The following is a 19,719-nucleotide window of genomic DNA, read 5'->3' on the forward strand; positions in this document are numbered from 1 at the left end:
AAAAAGGCCTAAAGTCCGACAACAAAAAGGCCTAAAGCTCGACAAATTATTACATTATTTATAGCCTGAATTAGATAGGATAATTCTTGATGGCAACTGCTTCTACCGAGACTCGATTCCACGACCTCATGAGCTTAACAAGGGTGTCTAACCGTTACACCAAAGAGTGGTGGACCAAACATTCTAAAATACAAATGAATTGATAAGTCAGAAATAGTCTTTTCCCGAGTTCCTTTCTTCACGTGTAGTTTTCTTATAACATTTAGTAATCCATTATTACATCTATCCATTTTGTAAACATAAGATCTTTTGCCAGCGGCTAATAACATTTTCAACAAAAAAACACCTAGTAACATAAAGTACATCAAATCTCTACATTTTTTTCTTTACCAGCAAAGCATATTTTATTTCAAGTATTTCATGAGAATGCTTCACATCATGTGACATAAATACAGATGAAATACATACTATCATTAAACACTACAAAATATTGACAAACAAATCGCGGATCTAAACTACGGTCATACAAGTAAATTACAAATTTTTCATCAAAAAAAAAAAAAAGTAAATTACAAATAAATTTGTTCCAAAGGGAAGGGTTTTTCATTGCATGCATTTAAGTCCATCTTTTAACATGTTCCAACAACAAAATTTGCTCCAAAGAAGCCCAAGAGAAGGAAAGAAAACTCCTAATAGAATTTTAAAATTTTAGTAGTACACAAAATCGCAATATCACAGGGTATCATCGTATTCCGGCAGAAGCTCCTTCACTTTTGAAGGAGAATTCCTCTTTTTTAGTATTAATTAGGTTTTTCTTTTATTTTTCTTCATCTTTTTTCAGGAGAAAAGAAGTAAATAGTATGATGATGGATCTTCCTTCCTCATGGATTTCTTCAATTTATCAAATCGTAGATATCTGTCTTAAAGAAAGGAAAGAAAGATGGAATGAATACAAAAGTTTCGATTTGGTTTTAAATGAAGATGAAAAGAAAAGAAGACGATTTTTTCTTCGCTCAAGAAGATCAAGTTCTTAGTAGTTTCAATTTATTGTATTATATGTAAATTTTTTTTTGTCAGACCTTTAGGGTCTCCTTTTTCGATCTTTAGAGTCTTTTTGTAAGATCTTTAGGATCTCTTTTCTCGATCTTTAGGATCATTGTGTCTGTGTCTAGTCCAATTTCATTCCTTTCATGAGACACTTTGCATTTAAAGGTATGTAACTCTTATAAAGTTTTTAGAAGAGAGAAATTAGAATATCTTCCATGTAACATTGTGATATTATCACTTGTGAATGAAAATTGTTTCCTTTGGATTCAAAATATCAGCCGTTAGATATAAAATCAAACGGTTCATAAACTATCCTATTATTCCTAGCCGTCCGATTATATAGTTTCTAATACAATTGGGCATTAAGTCGGTTACCTCGTCTGATTTTTTAGAAGTAACTTCCCTATAAATACCGACGAGACCTAACCCGATGGGTATCAATTCTTCTCTCTCTATTCGGGTTCGTTGAAAAAAAAAAAACAATCCGACGGGTTTCGTTCGTGAAGCTCTCTCTCTCTCTAGGGTTTAAGAAAAAACCTTTTCACATCCACTCCAAAGCTTCAATCTTTTATCTTATCTTGATTATCAGGGTTTAGGCTTTCTAGGGTTTATGTTCGATTTAGGGTTATTACTCTTTTCCTTATCTTCGTTTCATCTTCTTCTATTTATTCACTCCTGAAGAAGACGAAGTGTTTTTTGAATTTGGCGCGGAGAGATTGTCTTGCGTCATTGAACAACCAGAATTTCGCGGGTTTTTTTTTCTGGTAATTTGTTTCGTTTGATTACATTGAAGTTTCTTGTTTGACCTAATTTATCAAATCTATCATAGGTTAGGGTTTCGTATTTCGGACATATAATTGGAGATTGTACACAAGTTTCTTAATATACTATCTTCGGAGACCAATCTCGTCTACTTCAAATCTAATTCAACCCAGATTAAGATATTGGAAAAGAAAATCAGGGTATTCATCAGATTAACGTAATTTATCTCCCGGAACCCTAATTCAATTTTACGAAGAATATAGAGAAAAGATAACGAGAAGTCTTGAATTGCAATGGTGGGTAGGAAACAGAAAGTATCTAGGGCAAACTCTACTAGGTTTTCATCAGAGTATCTTCATCCCTCTAAAAGGAAATGTGTAAGTTTAGATAGTTTTGGCATACCCACACAAGTCATCTCCTTATCCAAGATGTCTCAGTCTGAGAAAAAGGAATTGCAAGCCAAATTGAAGGCTGAGCTTGAACAGGTTCAAAGTCTTCAAAAGAAACTTGATCACCTGTTACCATCTGAAACTTTGTCTGGCCAAGGAAAGAATGGGTATGGCTATGGGTCTACCAAGCAGTTTTCTCTACCGAGCTCTTCGAATGCGAAGCTAATGACACAATGTGGGACAATTCTGAGAAGTCTGATGAAGCATCAATTTGGTTGGGTTTTTAACAAACCTGTTGATGTTGTGGAGTTGAACATTCCTGATTATCTTGATGTTATTAAAAACCCAATGGATTTCGGAACGATAAAAAGCAAGATAACGAAGCGTGAGTATTCGAGTCCGTTGGAATTTCTTGCTGATGTGAGGCTTACTTTTTCAAATGCTTTGACTTATAATCCACCCTCTAATGATGTCTATATCATGGCTGATAAACTTAGTAAACAGTTTGAATCGAAGTGGAAAAATATTGAGAAGAAACTTCCTGTTAACGAGTCTTTGCCAGTTCCCGTTGAACTCGATCTTCATAGAGAAGCATTAACTGCAGAGTCGTTTCCGCCCTACAAAAAGAGAAAAACCATAGCAACCAATGATGAGGTGATGATAGAGCCTGTTAAACGGATAATGACGAAAGAGGAGAAAGAAAATCTAAGCAAAGATATAGAGTCTTCGGCCGAGGAGTTGCCACAGAATATTGTCGACTTTTTGAAAAAACATAGTCTTGGTGCCAACCATACTGGCGAGGATGATATCGAGATTGATATAGATTTCGATGTTTTCAGCAACGATACATTATTCACATTACGGGAACTTCTTGACGAGTTTCTCCGGGAGAAACTAGCTAGGAAAACAAAATCTGGTCCTTGTGAAGTAGAGGTAAAATCCGTCATATCCGAATTTTGTTCCTCAGTTCTCTTTGTACTTCAGAACTAGAATATGTATAATGTGATGAGTAATGTCTATTACTCCAAATGCAGATTTTGAATGTCTCAGGACCTAGCAATTCTTCCTCACCACCTTGCAAAGGTAATTTATATCTCTAAACATTGGAATTGCAAGATATATTTGTATCTTTTAAAGTGGAATTGTTTTACTGTCTACTTATTGTGGGTTCTTTTGCAATAGAAACTGACCATGTTGATGAGGATGTTGATATTTGTGGGGATGATCCTCCCATTTCAAGCTATCCTCCGGTAGAGATTGAGAAAGATACGACACAGAAAACAAGTGAATGTAGTAGTAGTAGTTCAAGTAGCTCTGGTAGTGATTCAGGATCTTCATCTAGTGGTTTGTATTTGTTTCTGCCTTTCTCTTTCTTTTTCACCATATTTGCCAATCGTGGTAGCGAAGTTGCAATATTTTGTTTGGAGCTGTTTATTGTAGATGTTGAATATACTTACAATTCCTGTATCCTGCCTTCTTTTTTTCAAGAAAAAAATGAAGGTTGTTCTGGTCCCATTGAAGAAACTGTGTACTTAACTAGACTCTTGTTTGTTAAGACATTGTGTAATTGTTTGAAGAACTGAATCACGAATACACCATATACTCTTTCTCATCTAGATTCCATATATTTTCTTTCTCTGAGTTTTATTCGTTCTGCAGATTCAGACTCTGACGAATCTTCTGCAACCGATACTGATAAAGCTGAAGTTTCATCCCCAGTGGATGCAACCAAGGTTGCGCCTGTTATTATTGCATTATCTTTCACAAATTTCACTTCAAATTAATTACTTCACTTCATAGTGATTACTTCTGCTCGAGTGTTATCAGGTTTTTGTTTCTGTTAAAGTTTTTAAAAAAAAAACAGGTTTTTGTTGACTCTATCTCGCTTCTTTGCAGGAAATGTTGGGTTCAGTAGAAACGTTACATCAACAAACAAGTGATGTTGTTGATCTACCCGATAGAAATAGTGAGTTGCTTTATCCTAATTATTCCTTAAAGCCACTAACAAAGTTACACGATCTACTAGTGTTCATTGGAGAATAATTTCTATGGATGTGAAAAGTTTGTTACCGTACACACTTAACGAGTTGTTAGAAACCAATAGATGATTTCTACTTGTTACAATCATAAGCAACTCTATTTATATAGCAACACAATACTGTAATCTCGGATTCGTAATTATTACCATCCGACTGACAACATCCCGACCCTGCGATGATGGTTGTGCGATTAGTAGCCATCACACAACCGCCCCATCTTGATCATTTGGACGAGCTTGGACATTGGATTAATATCTTAATTTTGAGTAGGCTGACCACTAAAACAGTTCTTAATGCTACCTATTCAGTAACTATATTGCTATGGTATATGTAGAAATGGTTAGTGGGCTGGATCAGGTTGAGCAGAGTTCACAGCCAAGGCTACCCTCTGTCGAGGTGAATAGTGAACAAGGTAAGCTTGGATGGTATAACCTTGTTGACATTAACCCTTCAATCACCCGGCAAGGTTTTGATGCTCAATTCTTCAAATCATATAGGGCACAGTACTCCATTAGAGAGGCAGCTTTCACCAGAAAAGATATATCGTGCAGCACTTTTGAGAAGCCGTTTTGCTGACACTATCCTCAAAGCGAGAGAGAAGACGTTAAATCAGGTTGGTTACGAAGTCGGCTAGTTATATTGATTCAACTTTTGTCTGTACCCACCTTTTCATTATCTGATGTGTTCGGGTATAATTCAATGGTGAGATCAGGATAAAAAAGGGGATCCTGAGGAACTTGAAAGGCAACGAAGGGAAGGTTAGATTATTAACCTCTTCTAACTTGATCTTTATTAAGTATTCCGTATTGGATGAGTGAATTTGAGAGTGACTGGGCATTGTTATGAATTTTGTTTTGGTTCCTATTACACAGAAAAGGCTCGGTTGCAAGCTGAAGCAAGGGCTGCAGAAGACGCTTGTAAACAAGCTGAAGCAGTGGCTGCAGCCGAAGCTAAACGAAGGAGGGAACTAGAGAGAGAAACGGCCCGGCAAGCTTTGTCGGAGGTTAAACTACTACCGCAATATCTAGTGAAATCAGTTATACCTTGCCTCATTGCTTTTCACTGAAGATATTTCTTTTTGGTATTTGTAGATAGAGAAGACTGTTCAAATAAATGAGAACACCCACTTTCTAGAGGATTTAGAACTGCTCAAGGGAGCCCCTGCAGTTTTGCAGTTGCCCTCTGTAAATGAGACGAGCCAAGAACAATATGAAGAGACCATGGATTGTTTCAACTTCCAAGGTAGCAATAACCCCCTGGAGCAGCTCGGGTTATTTATAAAAAATGACGAAGATGAGGAAGAAGTTGCCACAGATGATGTTTTAGAACCATCCCCACCTCGAACGCCCATACAACAAAATTTTGAAAAAGGAGATATCGATTGAAAAAATTGGTTTGGACTATTATAAGAGGCACAAGATTGGAGAACTTGTATTTGCATGAACATAGACCTTTTTCCCGAAACTGACCGGAGAAAGGCATTGAAGAGTCAGCCGAACGTGAATCTGAATTCTATTGCCCAACTAAGGGGATCACTGAAAGATGGAAATGCAATGTATTGGATGCCGAAAGAGTAAACTAACGGCAAAACGCAGACAACAAGCTTCTTGTCTTCACTCCCAAACCTGGAAAGAAAGAACATAGTAGAGGATCCAACATTTTGTTTTTGGGAATCCGTGTAGTTGTAATATGTCACGATAAGAAAGATTTTAGTGTTGCTGCAGAAATGCACATTGCTATGTTCTCTTCTTTTACCCCCTTTTTTAACAGAAATTGTTGAAGCAATGAAAGTTTTGAATTAGTAAATGATACTTTTATTTGATGGATTATCTGTGTAGAAAGTTTTGATCTTGGAGTTGATATTTTTGTTAGGTCTTTGATTACATACAGATTGTACATTCTCTCTCTAAATCAAGAGGTCCTCTATCCCAGTTGGGATGGACCCTTTCAGTATTCCACGGGGATATGTCCAACAGATCGGAGTGGACCCTCGTCGGATTCCACCGGGACATGTCCTACAGATCGGAGTGGACTCTTGTCGGATTCCACCGGGATATGTCCAACAGATTGGGGCGGACCCTTTCAGGATTCCACCGGAATATGTCGGCCAGATCGGGCCAGACCCTCTCAGGATTCCACCGGGATGTCTGCCAGACCGGGGCAGACCCTTTCAGCATTCCGCCTGGATATCCGTTAGGACGAGGCGGAGCCTTTCAGGATTCCACCGGGATATATCCGACATCGGCGGGGACCCTTTCATGATTCCACCGGAACATGTGTCCGGTTAGAGTATCATTATTTAATGCATTATTTGAGCTTTGGGAACTGAACCAGTCTTGGTTTGTAGACCTCTCTCTGTGCCACCAACTAGCTGTCAGGGAGAAAAATCTCATGATCCTTGGTTTTCACATTTCTAACGTTTCTTCTCAAACTTCATGATATTCTTGTTTTTCATCTCTTTCTCTGTTTTCATAGTTCAAACCTAGGTTTCTTATGGGTTGGTTTCCATTATAACTTCTTCAAGTTTTCTGGTTTTTCCCTACTTAACTCTCATTTCCCCCACTCAGACTCGATTACTTTATGTTATTAGTACTTCACTATCAGCATGGAAACTGCAAATCCATCCTTTCCACCTCTAGCTATCTTTTTCTCATCATTTCTAGTTATATATCTCTTAGCTTACTTCTTCATCTTTCGATCTTGGAACTGTAAATACCGCTCTGAAGCATCTAGCTGTTTCATTTCTTTCTTTCATGGAACTCCAGCAGTTCTCTTATCGACTTTCGCCATCTCTAACCACTCTCAACGCGGGTTTTCCGCTCCAAACACAGGCCATCAAAATATGGTTCTCGATTTTAGCATTGCCTATTTTCTCATGGATCTCCTTCACTATCTGATATTCTTCCCCGGCGACATTCTCTTTATTGGTCATCATCTGGCGACATTATTCGTTTTTATAACATGTCGATACCTTGTCTTTCATGGTGCTTTCTCCATTCTTATCCTTCTCATTCTTGCAGAAGTCACCAGTTTTTGCCAAAATACATGGACATTAGCTAATGCTAGAAGAACTGATTTACCAACTGCTGCGAAACTCTATAAATTCTTGTCTCCTCCTTTTTATGTTTTCTATTCGATCGTTAGAGGATTTGCAGGACCAGTTTTTGTATATCAGATGGCTGGTTTTTATGCAAGTGGGAAAGCAGATGATGTTATTCCTAAGTGGGTTTGGATTTCTTGGATGGTTGTAGTTGTAATGGCGATTTCGGTTAGTATATTGTGGATTTCGAATCTCTGGGTAGATTTATACAGAGAAAAGACTAGGGCACTGGAGAAGAAGGTTAAATGAGAAAGATCACATGAAGGTAAAATCGGTCGATACTTCCTAGCTTAAGAGTTTCTAAACCTTCTGTAATTTTAGCATGAATTTTGCATCAATGAAAATGTTGAAATGCCTCTCTAGTAGTAATATGAAGTTATATTCATAGTAGTATTCATGATTAACAACAACAACATAAGATCTTAAACACGGTTACTAAGGCGACTATAACCGACTAAGACGTTAATATAAGAGATACCTACAACACTTACATACAATATATATATATATATTATATCACGGTCGGTTTGATTATGCGATAGATAGTACTGACCGCTTAAAACCTTGGTTTAGTTGTCGTCGGCTGCCTGGCTCATTCACAGCAAGTCCTTGTGCACCGAAGCAAAAATACTGGTTCATTAACTTCTTATTCATCGATGCTGATTTTCGAGATGCTTCTTGTCTACCCACATGAAATGATTGACTCGAACAAGATGGTCCTGCATCATCATCGTTTGCAATATATATACCTTTCTGTTTATCTAATGAGGTTGCTGAAGATAACGACGATCGGGAGAAAGAACTCGAAGGTGATTCTAATTGTGGCATGGCATGAATGACTCCGTGCATTAGCCCTGCAGCAAATTTCTTCTTGGCAGACGGGCTTGGACAGTTACTTCGTACGGATAAAGCCCGTTTGTTGGTAGGAAGAGATGAGTTTTTTGAGAATCTCTGTCTGAGGGAGGTTGGAGTTTTCTCAGATGAATCCATCGAATCCTCCTGCACCAACTTGTTTATGCCAGTAGATTTCTTTTCGATTCTTTGAGGCCATCGAAGAAGAAGCTTTAGTCTTCTTGCTGCATTATTTATAGAACCTCGAAACTTAGTATCTACTGAGTTACGAGTTTCACTAACCGAGTCACTCGGTTCACTCGAACAAGAACTCAGCTTTGCACTGAGTGGGTGAAAGCCGAAACCCGAAATCCCAATACCAGTGTACAAGAAAATCTCAGCGTCAGGAATTCTAAAGGTAGTTCCTGGGCTACTTCCTTGCATCTTCAAGTGAGAAACAATGGCGCTTCTTGCCATAGAACTCTGATAATTCGAGATTCCCCCAGCTGAGATAAACTGTTTGATCAACAATTCAGAAGATGCAGATCGGGGGCGTTGTTTGAGAAGATCTAATGGAGTCATGCCATTTAAATCACGAATATTTATATCGATAGAAGGAATAGTTATTAAGAGTTCAACAAGATTTCCTTGAATGTTTCCAATGACAGCAGTGTGAAGAGGAGTTCTTCCTTCATTGTTCCTCATATTGATAACATCTTCGACGTTAACAATCTTCCCAAAAACCAACTTCTTCATGAGCTCAATTTGTCGATCTAATCTTCGAAAACCAGGAGTTCTGAAACCAGCTACAGCCATGTGAAGGAAAGTATCACCCGAGTTGTTTGTTAAGGAAATGGATGATGGCGATGTGATGATTAGAGTTTCTACCACTGCCAAGTGACCGCGATAAGCAGCCAAATGCAAGGCTGTGTTCCCTTGATTGTCGACCGACGTGACAATATCGAACGATGCTACTAGATCTTTTACTATCTGCAAGAACAAATAATATCTGTTTTAAGCACTAACAAACTCACAAAGAAAACATAGAGACCCTCTGATCATGAACAAGTTGAATATGATTCGAGTTACTAGGTAGGCCTCTCACTGTGATATGCTACATTATGATCCAGGTTCTTGCCGAGCTTTTAGCTATGTGAAACACATGAAAGAGTTCGGCATCTCAATGTGATAAGCTAAACTACGATTACAGGGTCCTGCTGAGCTTTTAGCTATGCGAGAGAGACATGAAAGAGTTCGGCATGTCAACGTGATACGCTAGACTACGACTCGGGTTCTTGCTGAGCTTTTAGCTATGCGAGAGAGACATGAAAGATGCGAACAGAAAACCCCTTCCTCTCTCTCTCTCTTTAGAGTATAATCTTCGAGATTTCTGGGGATTTTCCGTTGAGGATACTTCTTCAATATATGATTAACACCATCCAAAATCATTCACTAAAGCAATTCAACGCAAAAAAAAAAGACTACTTCATCCAAATCTAAAACTAACACTAAAAACCTTCATTACACAATTTTGTATAAGATATCTCATCTCATGAAGTAAATTAGTCGAGAGAGAAAGTATGATAGTCCCGCACTGCTCACGAGTGTCCGGAGTCTGGGCTATAGGTGTACGCTCAAGCTTAGTAAGTACCCGAGGCCTTTTCAGGGGGCTCGTGGAGTCTTCTCCAAGAACAAAACCCCGTACATGTGTTAAGTGGTAAAAAAACGAGGACAATATTGACAACTGCTAAGGCTCGGTGCATCACAGAAAGAGTTCTAGTGAGAGAAAGAGAAATTAAAGAGAGAGAGAGAGAGACATCACCTCAACCTGACCTCTACCAGAGGCAGCATGTAAGATAGTAGATCCTTGAACATCTCTAAAGCACAAAACATCAGAACAATCACTACCCAAAATCTCCTTCAAAGCTTCCAAATTTCCTCCTCTAGCAGCAGCATGAACAGCTCTATTCATCATCTCCCACTTAAAAATTGAAGGAATCTCCCCTGTTTTCTTTTCCTCAAATTCACCTTGACTATTCATCAAACACCTTGGTGACACTGAATAATCAAACAAAACCCTAAAAACATCAGAGTTCTTACTCCTAGCAGCTGCATAAAATATATCAGTGACACCAAACTCTCCTTCCCCAAATACAAGAAGAGGATCTCTCTCTAAAAGTTCTTGAACAAAACCCATATCTCCAGCTGAAGCAGCAGTATAAAGTACCCATCCACCATAACCAGCTCTGATCAAAGAGTTGTTGGTAGTTCCTCTCTTACTCTCACATTCATGGAGGAGTTTTCTAGCAACTTCAGACCTACATTTAGCTACATCATCGAACTGAGCTTCATCGTCCCAAACTGTTTCGAGACGACGAATTCGACGAAGGGAAGTGAGTTTGATTAGGAGATTTGCATCTAGATGAAGAAGCTCGCGGACTAAATCGTAATGCCCATTTGCAGCTGCCCAATCAATTGGAGAAGCATACCACCATTGATCTCCAGTACTTTCCCACCGAAGAGGAAATAATGAAGGAGGCATTTTAAGGTCTGAAACAACAGAAAAACAGAGGAAATGGGGAAGAAGATGAGTTCAACTAATTAACTATTTTTTACTGAAAATCAAACAAAACCCAGGTTAGGAAACATCAATGAAACAAAGAAAATATGAAAAAGGAGGGAAATTTAGAGACCTAAGAGGAAATAGATGACATCCGAAAAACAGAGCAAATGGGTTCAGTTCAGGAAGAAGATGAGTTCAATACAAATAACTATTTCTTTTTTTACTGATGAAATCAAGCACAACCCAAGTTAGGAAACATCAAAATAACAAAGAAGAGATGAAAAAGGAGTGAAATTTAGACATCTAGACAGAAATAAATGATACCCATTAAAGATGGAGAAGAAAGTACAAGAAAAAAAGAAGAAAACCCCGCGAAAATATAGTCAGAGATGGAAGAAAAAGGCGGTAAAAAAAAAAAATAGAGATTAGAACAGAAAGAAAGTAAAATCTAGAAGAAGAAAAGATACCCACTTTATTAGAATTATTGGGTAGGTTAGGTAGAGACCGAAGTTCCAGTGTTAAAGCACCTAACATTCACAGTCCTCTCAGTCTGAGTAGAGAGAGAGAGAGAGAGAGAGAGAGAGAGAGGATATGAAGAATGTGGTGAGAGATTGATTCTTTATGCCAAGTGATTAAGATGAAGAAGAAGAAGAAGTGGGAATTGAACCAGTAAAGATAATGATGGAGATTTCTCATTATATTTTGTTTTTGGGGTTGAAAATTTGGTTCTTGTGCTTGTCTAATGGAAAAAGAGAGATGAAAGAAAAAGTTAAATGGGAAATGATAGAGTGCCCAGCAATTTTGCCCATTAAATTGCCCAACTTTCCTTATTTAGAAATAAAAGCGGTCCCCACCGTAGTCAAACTTTGAAAAACCCTTGTCTTTTAGTGATTCCACATCAGCTGGGCAATTTAATGGGCTAAAAACTGGGCACTCTAGCATCTCCCTTATTTAGTACAACCCCCCCCCCCCCCCCCACCACCCCTTATTTATAACAAATTACAGATATAGCTTCTACCCATACAAAAGTTCAAGTCAAACCCTTTGACTGTTAGTCACTCTTTCTATTAGAGGACCTATTCTGTTATCCTCATTTTTATTTTTATATGTCTGCCTCAAACCCCCCCCCCCCCCCCCACCACCCCTTATTTATAACAAATTACAGATATAGCTTCTACCCATACAAAAGTTCAAGTCAAACCCTTTGACTGTTAGTCACTCTTTCTATTAGAGGACCTATTCTGTTATCCTCATTTTTATTTTTATATGTCTGCCTCAAACCCCCCCCCCCCCCCCACCACCCCTTATTTATAACAAATTACAGATATAGCTTCTACCCATACAAAAGTTCAAGTCAAACCCTTTGACTGTTAGTCACTCTTTCTATTAGAGGACCTATTCTGTTATCCTCATTTTTATTTTTATATGTCTGCCTCAAACCCCTGTTAGTTATTTTTTACGAAGTCGTCCCTCCTCTGTATGTTTAATATTTGAAGTTTCTATATTGGTTCTCTTGTAAATAAACATCAACTTCAATTTTTTTTTTTTTGATGAAATAAGAAATTTATCAAATGTTGACGTGTTGAGAATGACAGGATATAAATGCGCGCTACATAAATTCACCGTCTAATTATCTGCTTGGCTATTACTAAAGGAGTCAACATATTTACCAGTTTATTCTTAACAAAAAAAAACATATTTACCAGTTTATGTGGTTGGTGTCCTATGGCATCCACTAGAGCCATTTTAACATACAAAAAAACCCCTAGGACTCAATTTGTGCATCTGCCTCTCAATAATTTTTTTTTTTTTTTTTGTTGTTGAATAAACTCAATAATTTTTTGTTGTAATATGTGATATTGAACGGTGGAGTATATATAATTGGATAGACGGGATTGAGTGGATGAATTTTTATGCCACACGCATGAATGGTTTAGTAGTTTTAGACATGGAATACCTAAAACAAATATAAACATTATAACAAATCGGGGGTCGAAAAAGATATGCATTATTCAATCGGGTGGGGGTTTTGATGGGGAGACAAAACCATGAGACCACACCCCATATTTTACACTTTCTCCCATCTCCTACCTTTACTATGCATCATTGTTCCATCAAAGTCAACTTTTTTACTTTCTTTCTTATATTTGCATCCGTGACCGTTCATCAATCAACGATCCAATGGTGAGAATCCAAGAGCTTGACCGTATGATTGATCGAACGGTCATTAGATGGTGGCATACAAAGGATGCACGATACACTCATCTATACATGATAATAACTCAAGGAAGAAAATAGAAAATCTTGAAAGGGCAAATCAAATGGGAATAGACGGTACCAACACTGTAGGCAGCATGCACCAGTATCCAGTTCGGCTCAGCCAGAACTCTATTTCAGGCCCATACCTTGGCCCTACTCCGACCTATGCATGTGTCCGATCAAGATTTAAAGAAGAAGAGAAAAAGTGTAAGATAAATATGCGTCTTTTATTCACACAAAACGAATACCTATATTTTCCATTATTTGTACCCGGCCAAGATGCTATAAACACGCGGGAGAGGAGATTGACTAAGATCAATCTCCTTTGACCCCCCAAACACCCATTAACACCCGTAAGTAAAGGACACTGATCCATCCGGCCGAGGCCCAAACAAAGACTCGGACTCAGACCTGTAAGAAGAAGAAGAAAAAAATAGGACAGTCAAAGGAAGTGTTGGATCTCGGGTGCCTAACCCCATTCTGTACCGGCTGCCAAGGGACACCCAACGACAACCCAAATAACAATTCTTTTGGAAGCCTTTAGTCCGACCCATTGAATAAAAGAGAGTGATGCTAGAAAAGTAAGATATAAAATGCATGTGTATGACAGCCTTGGGGGTTTGATATGGAAGATCATAAAAAGGAAGATCTCTTTGAAACATAAAGAGTGCAATAATGGTCTAATGCTAATCAATCAACTCCATTTTCTCTATCTACTTAGCTTTATCTCCTTGCTTGTCACTTTTTATTGGGTCCAACCGACCCTTTTACTCACATGGTTAGGCATAAAAAAGCAAAGAAAAGCATAGGAGAGAGCCTGACATCTCTCTAACCAGTTACTACCAAACCAGCTAGTCCTCATCCCTATCTTACATTCATGTCCATTAACAAATATTAAGCATGGCATGTGTTCTCCTTTTATGGAGTATTTCATGTTTCATTTATGAATAGCCTCAAAATCTAGACTTACTGATGTGGTCGACTTAGATTTCCAACATCTCTAACATTCTTAGATAATTAAGCACACCGATGCAGTTCTTCAGATGCAGCATTGAAGTAAACTCAAATTTTCGGACCATACATCATTTCTTTCCATTACAATCCTTTCTTTCCATTACAATCCTTTAGTTGCGCCAAACCTATATACAAATATTTCAACAAAAAAACCTATATACAAATATGGTCTGACCAAAATTTGCGGACTATACATCATTTTTTCGTTACAATTGTTTTTTTTTTGTTGAACCGTTACAATTGTTCAGTCGTGTGAACCTTATATACAGAAGTCATAAATATTAAGTCATTTTGTCTATCTAAATAAGGTTGAAGGATACTCTTTTAGTTTTTATACACCTAAATTTAGGTCACCAAATCCAAATCTGTAGTCATACCAAGAGTAAGGCCTGAGGTCCTCAACCAAATCAAAATTATATGAAGCTATAGAGGTAGGGGATTTTCATCTATAAACATCTTGAAGAATAGGAAATTTCTAGCTATTATAAGACTAATTAATATTTGAAGAATGAAAACTTAAACAAAATAAACTAACATTGATTAAATTCATTGTCATTTAACCTTTCCGGAGAAAAATATAAGAACTTCATAACATCATATAATCCCTACTCATAGAAAACGCAGACAAAATAGACTTGCAGTCAGGAGAGAGACCATAGCGATGACATCCTACTGTTGTCGAACTTCGACTTTTGTCTTCTGCCAGAGCCTGTCAATTGCACTGTCAGCATCTCCCTGAAAATTCAAGAATGTTATCATTCAGATCTCCAAAATATCAGTAGGTATTATAGCAACTAACAAGTATCTAAATGGAAAATCAATAAGGCATTACAATGGATAATATGGGTGTTTGTAAAACAGATAATATGGATGAAGTCCAGAGGTCAGCTAACAAAGATGTAGTGAGTAAAAAAGCACTAACGATGTGAACCTAAAACATCATGTTTTTGCTAGTTTATTATTAATTTGAACGATGTTAGCCAGAACTGCGCGACATTGGAATGGCCTGGCTAACATGGGGCAAGCCAGACCAGGCCAGCTCACTTGACACCTCTAGAACAATGTTAACTCCTCGAACATTAGGACAGGTCAGACCGGACAAATTAACACCTCTTTAAACATGATTGCAATCACTTCTAAAGTTTGCAAGTTAAGTAGCTAATTCAATTTGCAAGTTAAGTAGCTAATTCAATTTGCAAGTTCGCAGATTAATCAAATTATTTGGGTGTTCATAACAGCGGTTAGTTGCAAAATCCACAAAAAACAACACCCAATCAGGAAGTTTCTCAAATAAAAACTATTATCCAATCATCCAAGTACCCTGTTTCATTTAGATCACATGTTTGAGGTTGTATAAATAACCCATATGTTAAACTAATTGTTTCCGAGAAGAAACATTCAACCACTAATCGAGCCATCGAGGTGATCAATATTGCATAGCGAGAGATAACAAAGACCACAGACGAACCAACTCCTATAACAAACAACCCATTATAGCTCAGATACCTAGTTTACTTCCATGAACTTTATAGTTCATACCTAGTTTTCTAGGACCATATTTGAATAAGTTTAAATCCAGGAGCTCCATACCCAGTCTTCTATTACTAGATTCAGCTAGTTCACATCAACGAAAAAAACATACCTGGGTTTCTATGAACGAAAGCAGTAAATTTACTACCCGATCGATCATCCATTCCTAGGTTTTCTATGACAAAACTTGAGTGAAGAACAATTCAAACAAAACTAGAACTACCCAAAAATGTACTAATCCAAATGAACATACCAAATTAAATCTATCAAATAATGACATTAATGAAAAGGAATATGAACCTGAGCACGAACGAAACCACAAAGGGCAAAGGTGGAGAAACTGCCAGTGTAGATGCCATTCTCATCCAAATGTCCGATATTGAGTTGAACAGAAGCATGATCTTTTGAAGTAATCAACCTGTTTGTGGCTGAACTGAAAATCAAAAACAAAAACCCTAAATCAATTCAAAAACAGAGAAACAACTAACAATTCAGATCTTATCTTAGTAAACAAAGAATAAGGATTCGGGTGTATACCATTTCCTTGGGATGTAAAGATCCATGTTTTGTCCTTCTTCGTTCTGCATCTTGATGATTCTTTGAAAAACCCTAGCTTACGAGAGAGAGTATAAATCAACTGAAATAGAAGAAATCACAAATAATTTAGGAACTAAAAAGAGTTATTAACCAAATGATAAAGGTTAGGGCTTTGAGGGAGTACCAGATGAAAGACGAAGTCTGCAACTTTAGATAGAAGAAACCGGCGAAACTTGAAAAATTCGACGTTTATAAAGATGTTTTTCCTTCGAAACCCTAGAAATGGGTCTGGATATGTGAAAAGACTATAAGATTCCCATCTACAAAATCAAAGACAAAATAGTCCTTTTTTTTAAGTGGTGTTTGGCTGCAAGATTTTCTTTGTCCAAAATACCGAATCTTTAAGGTATAGCTATCGTACATTGTCTGATCAGAACGGGTTCAAAAAAAAAAAAAAAAATCTAATGCGTATGGAGCTTGTTTGGACGATATTAATAATTGTTAGAGCTTCGATCGTCGCGGGTGGTTACGATATCATAACTGTTAAGGCTTCGATCGTCACAGGTGGCATCAAAGGTAGCGACGCTTCGCCTCCAAAGTTGGAAGAAATGATACTCCCTTATTACTATGAGAAACTGTTTGAACCCTAGGCTATCGTGTGAAAGAACCGATTGAACCCTTAAGCGATTAGGTGCAAGTCCATGTGTGGGGATGTTTTTGGCGCGTTTGTGAAGCCTCTACCAGAAACAAAAACTACCTCTGTGTTGGATTTGGGCATGAGTGTTAAAACAACAACTATATCAATAACAACTAAGACTCGGATTGTTCTCCTTTCATAAATAAAATAAAAAAAAAAAAAAAGACTCGGATTGTTCTAGACCTGTATAAAACAAAAATACATTTATATGGCACCTTAAATTTTTTTTGTCGGAAAAGAAGATTATTATCTAAATTAGTTTGGCAATATATTTCCCAACTCAAAAGATATATCGTTCCAACATACATAAGATTTAATCTCGACTCACCATAGCAAGAAGATCCACCACATTTATTAACACATTAGACAATGTTTCCTAGTTAGATCAAAGAAGAAATTGAACATTGAATACTAACAATACAACCCATGAACTCTATAAATAAAAAAAATAAAGAGAGACAGAGAGGAAACTATAGATCTTTGAAAGTTAAAAACCAAAACAAACAAATGTGTTCAAACTATAACCTAGTTTGGTGAGAATTGATCACTCGCTATTGGCTATATATCATCCATCCTTGTCTCTGATAGAGTTTCATCTGTCAACAATTGCTCTATAATTTTCTTAAGAGCAGGAGCCCCGGCACCACATTTTTTATCAGTGAAGCATGATCGTCCTTCTTCGGAAGCTTTACACAGCTCAGGATCCATGGGTACCTTTCCAAGAAATGGAATCCCCATTTCCCTGCACATCTTTGCAGCACCACCCTTACTGCTATCAAAAACTTCACTACAGGTAATCAAATTCAATAATTCTGGAACATTTTCTTTCATATACTTTATCGCCCATTCAGTAGCATCTGTCTCCTCTCCTGTCTCAGTTACCTTCATGAACTTCATGTCTGATAATGGTTGCCTCAACCCACTCATGTTCTCGACAACACCCAGTACTCGAATTCCAACTTTCTTGCAGAAAGAAACTTCTTTCCGTACATCAAGTAGGGAGACTTCTTGTGGGGTTGTAACGATAATTGCGCCATCGATTCCAGAAGCTTGGAGAAATTGGGCAATGGAGATGTGTTCGTCCGAGGTGCCGGGAGGTGCATCGACCACGAGATAATCAAGTTCTCCCCAATAAACATCCTTCAAGAATTGCTTGATGATTGCGTTCTTGCGAGCACCTCTCCATATCACGGGCTCATCCCCGTTAGGGAGCATGAAACCAATGGACATGACCCCAAGGTTGGATTCTACGTAAACCGGAGACCATCCCAGGTTGCTCTGATGAATGCCTTGGCCTTCTAGACCAAGCATCTTTGGAATGCTTGGCCCACATATGTCGATATCAAGTAGACCGACCTGATGTTCCCTGTCCGCTAATGCAAACGAAAGTTGGGCAGCAAATGTACTCTTCCCCACACCACCCTTTCCAGACAGAACTAGTATCTTGTGTTTAACAGTAGCCATCCTCTCTCCAATCACAACCAAATCTGCAACCAAAATTTCGAAATATAAGCTAAAAGATGAAAGCTACCCTCGTTCGGTTGTGCTATATGAATTCCTATGAATCTCTTCAGAAGAGAAGGGCTGAGGGATATTAAACGAAAGGTCAACGAGATCGGGAGGAAAAGCCAGACGGACCTAACTGATCTCAGAAATTTTTGCTTCATATGATATGACCATTGAGACTTCAAATCAAAGCACATGAGGGTTTCTCGCTGGCCATTCTTGTGCTGTGAACAAATTGTTAACACATAATACGACTCAAGCAATTCACCGCAAATTGTGAGACGAAATTCTCGTGGATTTGTTTGTGCAGTAGGTGGATTCAACGACCCTTACCCTCCTGATTCCATGTTATGCATATGGGCTATGGCTTGAATTTGGGATATCAGAAATAGGAAAGCCTTGTTAATTTGAATATGAAGGAAATATTTTATATAACTATGTCCTCATAAACATCATGTATACACCAAACCTCGAAAGTTCGAGCATGATTAAAAGCTATCATTTAGACTAACAAGCAACACCCAAACTCTATAAAACTACAACAAAAGATATCATCTAGTAAGATGAAACCAAACCTAAATTTCAACGAATATCGTGGCCATCAATTTCGTAACTTATATTCTAAGGTTTGGCACTAGAATCATCAACAAAAAGGCTATAAACTAATAACAACAAAATTACTTATACTAATAACTTAAACCCACCTAAGAAATCTAAACAACTGTAAAATTAAATTTAAGTATTGGCAGAAAAGAAATAAAAAACAGTTTTAAGGGAATATATAGTATAGGTGAAGAGAATGAGGAGGACCTGGATCAGGGCCTTTAGGAGCAGTAGCACAAACTTCCTGATTAGGGCATCCTGCACAAGAGTCGGATTTTCCAGCTGATTCTGATTGAGGACCTGGGCAATCTGCAAAGATCGATAGAGAGAAAAAGAGGGTATATTAAAACCCAATGAATGGAAACCCTAAAACCCTCCATTAAAACATAGGAATGAGATGAGTGGGGAAGTTAGATAAGAAGAAGAAGAAGAAATTACGTTCGTTGGCGTTTTCAGGGATTTCATGGTTTTCGTTACTGTTATTATCCATGGCTTCTTCACTTGTAATTCTTCTTCTTCTTCTTTTCCAATTTCTCAGAACAGAAACTGCATAAAAGAAAATGAGCAGTGAGTCAAAACCCAAATTGGCTAGTTTAGGTCGTCATTTAAATAAGGAGGAGGCTTTGTTTGACTTTGACCTTTTTGCCGCCATTCTCACTAAAAATTATGGCTTTAAACATTATCATCAATCTCTTACTATTATATTTTGATGATTAGATCATTAGAGCATTTACTCTCAAATTTGAAATCTCAGAAGAAAAATAAGGAAGTTCTCTTGGATAATCCCACAGTTTGTGGAACGGGTAGTGTGATTAGTTCATAAGGGAATAGCCTCATTTCTA

The 19,719-nt window shown here is 37.7% G+C and overlaps 4 protein-coding genes and 1 pseudogene across 8 annotated transcripts; 2 read left to right on the plus strand and 3 right to left on the minus strand.

Annotated features, from left to right (window-relative positions):
* Window positions 1–1,416: 1,416 nt before the first annotated feature.
* Window positions 1,417–6,059, plus strand: LOC147562874 (transcription factor GTE10-like). The gene is made up of 10 exons (XM_086674013.1): window positions 1,417–3,131; window positions 3,233–3,281; window positions 3,381–3,542; window positions 3,858–3,931; window positions 4,095–4,164; window positions 4,572–4,649; window positions 4,735–4,850; window positions 4,950–4,995; window positions 5,110–5,240; window positions 5,329–6,059. Exons 1-10 carry the CDS (start codon window positions 2,103–2,105, stop codon window positions 5,620–5,622), a joined length of 2,049 nt encoding a protein of 682 aa, XP_086530139.1. The 5' UTR covers window positions 1,417–2,102; the 3' UTR covers window positions 5,623–6,059.
* A 752-nt stretch (window positions 6,060–6,811) lies between these two features.
* Window positions 6,812–7,706, plus strand: LOC147562875 (TLC domain-containing protein At5g14285 pseudogene; annotated as a pseudogene).
* Window positions 7,698–13,401, minus strand: LOC147562876 (uncharacterized). 4 transcript variants are annotated; one of them, XM_086673999.1, is made up of 4 exons: window positions 13,239–13,401; window positions 13,070–13,153; window positions 9,991–10,718; window positions 7,698–9,158 (listed from the first exon to the last, which is right to left on the minus strand). In XM_086673999.1, the coding sequence occupies exons 3-4, from the start codon at window positions 10,708–10,710 to the stop codon at window positions 7,869–7,871; spliced, it is 2,010 nt and encodes a 669-aa protein (XP_086530125.1). In that variant the 5' UTR covers window positions 10,711–10,718; window positions 13,070–13,153; window positions 13,239–13,401; the 3' UTR covers window positions 7,698–7,868. The 4 variants fall into 4 exon arrangements, with proteins under 4 accessions (XP_086530125.1, XP_086530114.1, XP_086530097.1 ...); XM_086673988.1 differs by lacking the exon at window positions 13,239–13,401 and having other exon boundaries at window positions 13,070–13,160; XM_086673971.1 differs by lacking the exons at window positions 13,070–13,153; window positions 13,239–13,401 and adding an exon at window positions 11,203–11,506.
* A 1,119-nt stretch (window positions 13,402–14,520) lies between these two features.
* On the minus strand, window positions 14,521–16,887 carry LOC147562877 (small ribosomal subunit protein eS21y). Its single transcript, XM_086674036.1, has 4 exons — window positions 16,256–16,887; window positions 16,072–16,171; window positions 15,835–15,967; window positions 14,521–14,739 (listed from the first exon to the last, which is right to left on the minus strand). The coding sequence occupies exons 2-4, from the start codon at window positions 16,119–16,121 to the stop codon at window positions 14,674–14,676; spliced, it is 249 nt and encodes an 82-aa protein (XP_086530162.1). The 5' UTR covers window positions 16,122–16,171; window positions 16,256–16,887; the 3' UTR covers window positions 14,521–14,673.
* Window positions 16,888–17,075: 188 nt separating this feature from the next.
* LOC147562878 (cytosolic Fe-S cluster assembly factor NBP35-like) lies at window positions 17,076–19,664 on the minus strand. Of its 2 annotated transcripts, XM_086674051.1 has the most exons (4): window positions 19,516–19,664; window positions 19,316–19,423; window positions 19,085–19,186; window positions 17,076–18,255 (listed from the first exon to the last, which is right to left on the minus strand). In XM_086674051.1, the coding sequence occupies exons 2-4, from the start codon at window positions 19,365–19,367 to the stop codon at window positions 17,327–17,329; spliced, it is 1,083 nt and encodes a 360-aa protein (XP_086530177.1). In that variant the 5' UTR covers window positions 19,368–19,423; window positions 19,516–19,664; the 3' UTR covers window positions 17,076–17,326. The 2 variants fall into 2 exon arrangements, with proteins under 2 accessions (XP_086530177.1, XP_086530168.1); XM_086674042.1 differs by lacking the exon at window positions 19,516–19,664 and having other exon boundaries at window positions 19,316–19,452.
* Window positions 19,665–19,719: the final 55 nt, after the last annotated feature.

The sequence above is a fragment of the Eschscholzia californica genome, unplaced genomic scaffold (genome assembly GCF_041429995.1).
Source record: "Eschscholzia californica isolate CP2 unplaced genomic scaffold, dmEscCali1.0.p SCAF_1, whole genome shotgun sequence".
NCBI classification, from domain to species: Eukaryota; Viridiplantae; Streptophyta; class Magnoliopsida; order Ranunculales; family Papaveraceae; genus Eschscholzia; species Eschscholzia californica.

Coding starts and splice junctions, on each gene's coding strand:
- LOC147562877 (XM_086674036.1), bottom strand. CDS start 16,121: ATGCAGAACGAAGAAGGACAAAACATGGATCTTTACATCCCAAGGAAA. Junction 15,968..16,071: donor CTTTACATCCCAAGGAAATG/GTATACACCCGA, acceptor TTTGATTTTCAG/TTCAGCCACAAACAGGTTGA. Junction 14,740..15,834: donor GTGGTTTCGTTCGTGCTCAG/GTTCATATTCCT, acceptor TTGAATTTTCAG/GGAGATGCTGACAGTGCAAT.
- LOC147562874 (XM_086674013.1), top strand. CDS start 2,103: ATGGTGGGTAGGAAACAGAAAGTATCTAGGGCAAACTCTACTAGGTTT. Junction 3,132..3,232: donor CTGGTCCTTGTGAAGTAGAG/GTAAAATCCGTC, acceptor CTCCAAATGCAG/ATTTTGAATGTCTCAGGACC. Junction 4,996..5,109: donor TGAAAGGCAACGAAGGGAAG/GTTAGATTATTA, acceptor CCTATTACACAG/AAAAGGCTCGGTTGCAAGCT.
- LOC147562878 (XM_086674051.1), bottom strand. CDS start 19,367: ATGGATAATAACAGTAACGAAAACCATGAAATCCCTGAAAACGCCAAC. Junction 19,187..19,315: donor CCCTGAAAACGCCAACGAAC/GTAATTTCTTCT, acceptor CGATCTTTGCAG/ATTGCCCAGGTCCTCAATCA. Junction 18,256..19,084: donor TCCTAAAGGCCCTGATCCAG/GTCCTCCTCATT, acceptor TTTTGGTTGCAG/ATTTGGTTGTGATTGGAGAG.
- LOC147562876 (XM_086673999.1), bottom strand. CDS start 10,710: ATGCCTCCTTCATTATTTCCTCTTCGGTGGGAAAGTACTGGAGATCAA. Junction 9,159..9,990: donor CTGGTAGAGGTCAGGTTGAG/GTGATGTCTCTC, acceptor TTGTTCTTGCAG/ATAGTAAAAGATCTAGTAGC.